At 33.3% G+C, this 8,418-nt stretch overlaps 1 protein-coding gene across 1 annotated transcript in view; it reads right to left on the bottom strand.

Annotated features, from left to right (window-relative positions):
- LOC107741966 (A disintegrin and metalloproteinase with thrombospondin motifs 20-like) overlaps positions 1–8,418 on the bottom strand; it is a 125,189-nt gene that overhangs the window by 84,972 nt on the left and 31,799 nt on the right. The window contains exons 5-9 of the mRNA XM_016554793.1: positions 7,541–7,761; positions 6,184–6,267; positions 3,836–3,960; positions 3,683–3,723; positions 1,301–1,406 (exon numbers count right to left, since the gene is read on the bottom strand). Coding sequence (XP_016410279.1) covers positions 1,301–1,406; positions 3,683–3,723; positions 3,836–3,960; positions 6,184–6,267; positions 7,541–7,761 — 577 coding nt within the window. The remainder of the gene's footprint in view (positions 1–1,300; positions 1,407–3,682; positions 3,724–3,835; positions 3,961–6,183; positions 6,268–7,540; positions 7,762–8,418) is intronic.

Raw genomic sequence — 8,418 nt, 5'->3', positions numbered from 1 at the left:
CGCTCTGCTCCGAAGCGAAAAGCTGAATATGCGTTGCATCTGCTGCCTACTTATACTCACGCTGTGATCAGCAGCAGCTGGATGCAATAATCGCATGCCAATGTGCATTGGCTCGTTTAGTTTACACTCGAAGTGGATTGGTCTCTCTAAGCGAGATCCCAATTCGTCGGTCATCCGACGTGACGTCGAGAGTGACCGACTGAAAGGGAACTGTCATTCTTTCACACTGCACTCATTTACACGACTCGAAGCGCAGCTCCTACATGCTCCGGGCTCACGTAACCTCACTAACACGGCTCTCTGTTATTAAAGGATAAGTCCACTTCCAGAATACAAACTTCCTGACAACTTACTCACCCCCATGTCATTCCAGGACTTTTCTACATATAATGGACTTCAGTGGTCGAAATGTAGTTTCAATGCAGCTTCAAAAGAACTCTACTCGATCCCAACCAAAGAATAAGGATCTTATCTAGCCATAAGTCATTTTCTGAAATAAATTCATATTTATACACTTTTCAACCACAAATGCTCAGCTTGCTCTAGCTCTGAGATGCAAAGTCACACGCCCTTTACAAAAAAGGTAAAACAACGATGTCTGATGATATTAAAGTTGGGGGAGAGTTTAGACGGAGAACTAATCGCGCATGACCTTTCCAACAGGATTACGCAATGTGTAAAGACAGAGTTAGAGCAAGCTGAGAATTTGTGGTTGAAAAGTGGATAAATATGAATTTTTTTCAGAAAATGACCGATCGTTTGGTTAGATAAGATCCTTATTCCTCGGTTGGGATCGTGTAGAGTCCTTTGAAGCTGCATTGAAACTGCATTTTTAACCTTCAACCCGTTGATCCCCATTGAAGTCCACTATGTGGAGAAAAATCCTGCAATGTTTTCCTCAAAAAACTTAAGGTCCTTGCACTCCGAGTTCGATATTTTCGTTTGCGTTTTTCTGTTTTTGTTTCGTATTTGTCATCCTTTCCTATCAAAATGCATGCTACGGATGCGAAAACGCAGAAAATCGAACCTGGTCCGAATTTTTTTCTGAAGGACGAAAGTCTCGTAGGCAGTGTGTAAACATGATTGACACAACGTGAGGGCGTGTTTATTTTTAAATGTGCAAAAATTTCGGACGATAATTTCGGAGTCAGTGTGCAAAGACCTTTCATTTCTTTGCGACTGAAGAAAGACATGCATGAACATCTTGGATAACATGGGGGTGAGTAAATTATCAGGAAATTTCGATTCTGGAAGTGGACTTATCCTTTAAAGCATTTTGAGGGTCTTTGGGGCGACTTACACGTGTCCGAGCTCGTGAGCGATGGTGAAGGATGCACTCAGGCCGTTCTCCTCGCTGATGGAGCAGCTTCGGTACGGGTCGCACATCGTCCCCAGCTCCGCCAGACCTTCATTAAGAGAGAGCAGACATGTTCACAAGTCTCTGAGGTCCAAGTGCGAGTCAAGTCTCAAGTCTTTAAAGTGGAGTCCAATTCCCGTCTCAAGTCTTTGTTCTGTTTTTAGCAACAGTTCTTTCAGCTAGTTATTGAGGCTCAATCAGTTTTGAAATACTGATTTTAGGATACGATTGTCCTTTTATTATTTCTCAGACAAAATGCTGCACATTTCTTTGTAAAATTGAAGTATGTCGACTAACAAAACTAAATAGAAATTTTAAAACAAACCCCAATCAAATGTGACCATGGAGCACAAAACCAGTCATAAGGGTCAATTTTTCTGAAATTGAGATTTATACATTATCTGAATAAATTATCTTCATAGAACATGATCTTTACTTAATATCCTAATGATTTTTGGCATGAGAGAAAAATTGATAATTTTGACCCATACAATGTATTGTTGGCTATTGCTACAAATATACCCCAGCGACTTAACACTGCTTTTGTGCTCCAGGCTCACAAATGAATAACACAAATAAAAGAAATCTCACACAAACATACTAAGGTTTTGTCTGTGCTCTTTTCATTTAAAATTAGAGGCAAACACAGTATTTTAAACACAATCCAAACAAAGATGCAGCATACATGCAGCATGAGCAGCTTTTAATCTGAACTGGATTGTATAATTTGAACATTTGAAGCAATTACAGAATGGTCTGACTTTAGTTTTGTGAAACTATAGGCTACTGCATAAAATATCTGCACGAAACAAAACAGCAGACAGGCTGGATGAGAATGCAGATTCACTCTCTGCCAGCAGGTGGCGCTTATGGAACAGCAGCGATAAAGCGTTTTATTGTTTGCCGCTTATGAACACTACTTTAATAGCTATGCATTATACAGTGGCAAGATGAAAAGAAAACACCTTCTAAACTTTTCTAAAACCAGTAAGTTTGAGTTTTTTACGAGTGTCATGAGTCACGAGTCCAAGTCAAGTCGCAAGCCTCTATTTATGCAACTTAAGTGCGACTCGAGTCCAAGTCGCAGACTCGAGTTTCCATCTCTGAGAGAGAGCATGACTTTATTATCCAATGCTTTTGTGTGGTTTTTGGGCCTTAAACACCTGCTGGGGCCCGGCACAGGTGGCTGGTCCTATACGACACGCTGATGACAGTCAAATGAAGCACAGCTGACAGACTTTCTGCAGGATCTGGTTCTGCTTCAGGAACCTGCTTTCAGTCCATTCAGTGACCCCACACAAGTCAAAATAATGAACCAAAAAAAAAACTTTTTTAAATAGTTGATTATACAGCAGCATAGTATGTTGTCAAAAACAGGTATGTTGCATTTTCAAACTAGTTTTGAAAAAAACTTAAAGAGAAAAAATATTAAGAAAAAACACTAAAATAGTATTTTAAAAACAAAACATGAATCAAATGTATTACTTCATTTAACTCGTATGCAGCAATAAGCATTATTGTAACATGACCTACACGACTGCATGCACTGATGTTTTATTCAGCAAGAAAAATCAATTTTTATTTTGTAATTTTAAAACAAACCTCTGGCAATTTGATCAAATAATGAGTCAAAGGGAGAAAAAAATATTATTAAAATGACTGATTCATTTAGGAAGAAAACAGTCAAATAAATAGATATTTCATATTTTCAAACCTTTTTGTAAAAATAATAAAAGAAAAAAAATTGCCAGTCTGATTAAATAATGAGTCAAAAAGGGAAAAAAATATGATTAAAATGACTGATTAACTGATAAAGAAAAAGGTCAAATAAGTAGATATTTCACATTTATTATATATATATACATATGTATATGTATATAAAACGTTTATATTTAAAATATATAAACATTTTGGCAGTCTAATCAAATAATGAGTCAAAAAGGAGAAAAAGATTTAAAATATTGATTAGTTTAGAAAGAACAAATAGTCAAATAAAAAGATATTTCACATTTATTAGCTTTTTGTGAAAAATATTAATAATAATAATAATAATAATAATAATACATTAAAAATAAATCATACTTTGCGAGTTGTTTCAAATAAAAATTTAACAATTTAATATGAAACTATATGCAGCAACAAGCACTGCTGTACATGACCACACTAATGTTTAATTCAGCAAAAAAATAAAAGTTGCATTTTTTAAACCAACCTGAGTACGCTGCAGTGTGGGATACAGTATCTCATCCAGCTGCATGCAGCACATTTTAATACCGCACACATACTGCAGAAATAACAGATCAGGACAGTAGTGTGAAATCTTACCTAACGTGTCACACTTGTCCTTTGCTCGGCAGATGTCCTCCCTGAGAAACAAACACACATCCCATAATAGTGTTTATGCTGAAAGCTCAAGCTCAAACAGAAGCACACTGTAGAAGGCAGAGGTCATGAGGTCAAAGGTCAAGCTCAGGTCACCTGGTGATGAGCAGCGCCGTGTCGTGATGACCCGGGTGACTGTCGTCCAAAACGTTGTGACTCTGCTGCCACATGCAGAAGTTATGAAGCGTCGCAGTGGCGTAGACGTTTATATTCGGCCCTTCCTGAGGAAAACACACACTTTATTATCCAAACCCAGTTATTACAGAGGAATAACTCACGGCATGTCTCACGGCACGTCATGCATTATTTCACTGTTTCAAGTTTCTCCCGAATTTCCATAAGAATGAGTTGCTAGTCGTAATGTGTTTAAAGTATAGAAATGAATGTGGAGGAGCTCAGAGTGTTTGATGAGAAAGGACTGAGATCTTCTCAATATCCCATCATATTAAAATATCAGTTTTTATTTCATTATGCATGAAGAAAACTGTTATTTTGCTGTTCAACCAATTTTTTATTATGCATTTTTGGCAGTTTGATGAGAGTCAAAAAGGAAAAAACAAACCATTTTTAAATGACAAAATTTAAAATATCATGAAAAAATACATAAACAGATATTTTGATTTTTCAAACTTTTTTTTTTTTTTTTTTACTTTTTTGGTTGTTTGAGAAGAAGTCAAAATAGTCAAAAAGGAGAAATTTTTTTTTTAAAAACCTGAATATTAAACTGTGTGTCAATTGAGCAAGAAAAAAAACTCGAAAATTGAGTTATTTTAGAAAATATCTGAAATAAAATAAAGTTTTTTTTTTCATTCTTATTTTATTTCAGCTAACATTTTATTTCGAGTAATTAAAATATATGTATATTTTTTCATGGTTTTAGTTTTAGTTAACTATAATAACTCTGATATTGAGTCAATGAAAAGTAAAGAAAAAATAATTTTTAAAAATTTAATGCGAAACAGAATGCAGTGCAACAAGCACATGATAAGTTGTTTAATTATTTAAAGGTGTTTAATTCAAATAAATAGTTAATTTGCACTTTCAAAACTAGTATTATGTAAAAATGTTGGCAGTCTCATCAAAAAAAAGTAAAAAATGAAAATTGCATCTTTTATTTAAATTCATTAAATGTATTCATAAATTTAAATTTGAATGTGAAACACTATGCAGCAATAAGCATTACCAACACTGATGATTTACTCAGCAAGAAAAACACTTAAATAGTTACTCATTTTTAAAACAATTACAACAATTTGAGACGCTGCTGAGCTCTAGATGAGACCTGTGAGAGATTACTGTAGTCTTCAGCCAAGATCTTAAAGAGACGTCACTAGGGATGTAACCATATCAAAATCTCACGATATGATAATATCACGATATGAAGTCCACGGTATGGTATTTATTGCGATATTTAAAAAAAAAAAAAGACAGTTGGAGACTTGGAAAAAAATAAAGCAATAAGCCCCGTGAAGCCGTGGTTTACAGTGAATTTATAACAGCTAAGGGGCGTTGTTAGATGTGAAGCGGAGTGCCTAAAACCCCCTCAGCTGTTATAAATTCACTGTAAACCACGGCTTCACGGGGCTTATTGCTTTTATAAAACGGTTATTCTATATACGTAGTAAGGTTTCACAGAATAAAACAGAGCAAATAAAGTGTAATGATATTAATAAAAACAGTATTCTTCCACCAAACAATGTAGTTCCTCAGAAACAGTTGTGGTTGCAACAAAGTGGTTGCCGAGCAACACACAGAAGTAAACAAAGGTGTATGTTTGTAGAGTAATTTACAACAGCTTCGAACGCGGCTCAGCCAATCAGAATCAAGGACCAGAACTCTCCACTTTATAAATGAAAATTTTGTACATTTTAAAGTTAAATTATTCTATCTAATGCACTTTGAGAGCTCAAAATTAAGAGCTCCAACCCATGTTTCTTAACTAAGAAAACTTAAGTCAGAAAAAGTTAATTGAACTTTAAAGGGGACTCAAGCCTCTTTTTATTTGTGATATACTCTGTCTCAGTCTAAATTACACTCACACTGCTGTTTTAGGAAGCCAAACAAATTAGAATAGAATATAATAATAACAACAATGACAGTAATAGCCATATACTGTAAAACAGTTGCACTGTAAAATAAATGAAAATGAATATTTCATAGGTATATTATTATTGTTTTACACTACAGTAGGGAAATGACAATACTTCTTTCCTAATTTCTACACTTGAAAGAGATATTGTGAATTTGGACTGCATTTAAACCCCAAAACACAACTCTAAAGACCTCTTATGTTAGAATAAGATGTTTAAATATATTTTTAAAACTACACTTTTTGCTCGGAAGACCTATCGTTTCATATCGTGATGTGACCACGATAATATCGTTTAGCTATGGCGATATGGATAATACAGTTACATCCCCAGACGTCCCTGGTTCTGCTGTACCTGTTCGTTGTGTATGACGATGAGTTTGACGATCACGATGTTGATGAGGTTTCCTACACTGGGGTCTCTGTAGATCGCAGCAACCTGAAAGCACAGACAACACAGAACACAGTTCAGTCCAAAATACCCACAAACCACTGCGCTGCCAAATATACTGAGAGACCAGTCATGTTTGAGGGTTCACCCTGCTCTGGATCTCCTAAACCAGTTTAAAAACAGATTCGAGGTATGATCTGCAGAGCGTTTAGAAGAAGCCGAAGGGAAAACCTCAGACAGACGGCTGCATTTACAGACAGACACACTAACGCAGTCTTCTGATTGGCTGAGAGAACCACACCGCTATGACATCATCAGCACACCAAAACCCAATCAGATCACACGATCAGACCCGGACTGACCAGGGTTCTTATCGTTAACTAAAACTAACACTAAAAACCCATTACAGTTTTTTTTATTTTTGTTACTTGAAATAAATGCTAAAAAAATATTTGATTTCAGCTAGTATTTCTAATTATTGTTTAGTTTAACTTGAAGTACTAAAATAACTAATAAAATTGAAATAAAAATGAACTTTTTTTTTGTAAAAATTACTGGCAGTCAGATCAGATAATGAGTCAAAAAGTAGAAAATAATTATTTTTTTAAAAAGTTGTCACATGATCTAAATGACGAGATGTTTAACTAGCCAAAATAAAATAAAATAAAAAAATACAACAAAATTAAATAAAATTAAAACTATATAAACATATTTAAATGTAAAAAATTAAATTAAATAGAATTAAATAAAATAAAATTTAATAAAATTTAATAAAATAAAATAAAATTAAATTAAATTAAATTAAATTAAATTAAATTAAAATTTTAATAAAATAAATACAATTAAATAAAATTAAATAAAATTAAAACTTAGATGAACAGAATTCGACCTGAATCTTTAGTGTGAATGTTACTTTCTCTTACACTCAATAACAAAAAAGTACCATAAAGTGCCATGTTATTTTCCTAAGTACCAAATATGGTAATCATACAGTACTACAGCACATATCAAAGCATCATTATGATGATATTTCTGAAGGCACCTGCATCATTAAGTGCAAATATTGTCCATCTGTTGTTTTGACTCATTTAAATCTGGATTCAAAGCCAAAACTGGCTCATGAGCTCAAAATATACGAAGTGGTCAATGATGCTTCATATTAAAGCACAGTCCAGCCCAGCCTATTAGAGAGTAACTCACTATCACACACACATGAGGGATGGAATCAGTTATTGATTAAGCACTGAAACCATTTAATGAGCGGTTCTCTGACTATAACACCCAGACGAGAGAGAGGAGAATGAAGGGATAATTTACTTACTACTGACATGATTGTGAGGATGTAGTGCTCCAGGTTGTGTCCGTGATGTCGCACCATCTTGGCGTCGGCCGTCACCATCAGTTCCACGAATCGCGGATACGACAGAAAGCGCTTCCGGCGGGAATGAGAGCCGTCTTCGGAACGCATCGTTTCCTGTATCGACATCACTTCCTCCTCCAGAGTTCTGTTGCTATGGAGACTGATGTGATGGACGGGACGATCTGTGGGAGAAGAAACAGATCTTTATGAACACTTTTACTGCATTACAGCAAAAATGACTTTAATTATGTTCATTATTTTTCAATAATAATAAAATAACATTTAAAAACACAAATATAAAAAATACATTTAAACCACTGTAGTAACATTTTACTAATATATTAAGAAATAAAACAATATAATAATACTAATATTATTTATTATTTTATTTTGTCTAAATTAAAATATACATATAAAAATTAATATTTTATATAAGCATTAAAATGTATATATTTCTAAATTGTATTATTAAGAATATTATAAATGTTACAATATAATAATTATGTCAAAATGTGCAGTGGGAAAAGTTATTTAAAATACTTAAAATATAAAAAAAATAAAATTACTATTAATTTTGTTGCAATTATCAATGGTGTTTTATTTTTTTAATAATATTAGCCACATTTATAAAATGTAATAATTATTCAGTTGCATTATAATATTATAAATAGTACAATATAATAATAATGATGATAATAATAATAATAAATATTATGATTATGATTGTGATTATTATCATCATCATTATTATTAATGTTGTTTTATTTCTAAATATATTAGTTACATATGTAAAATATAAAAAATAATATTTCAGTTTCATTATATTATAAATATTACAA

The sequence above is a fragment of the Sinocyclocheilus rhinocerous genome, unplaced genomic scaffold (assembly GCF_001515625.1).
Source record: "Sinocyclocheilus rhinocerous isolate Xijiao unplaced genomic scaffold, SAMN03320098_v1.1 scaffold736, whole genome shotgun sequence".
Lineage (NCBI taxonomy): Eukaryota > Metazoa > Chordata > Actinopteri > Cypriniformes > Cyprinidae > Sinocyclocheilus > Sinocyclocheilus rhinocerous.
This window is presented reverse-complemented; position numbering and strand designations above follow the sequence as displayed.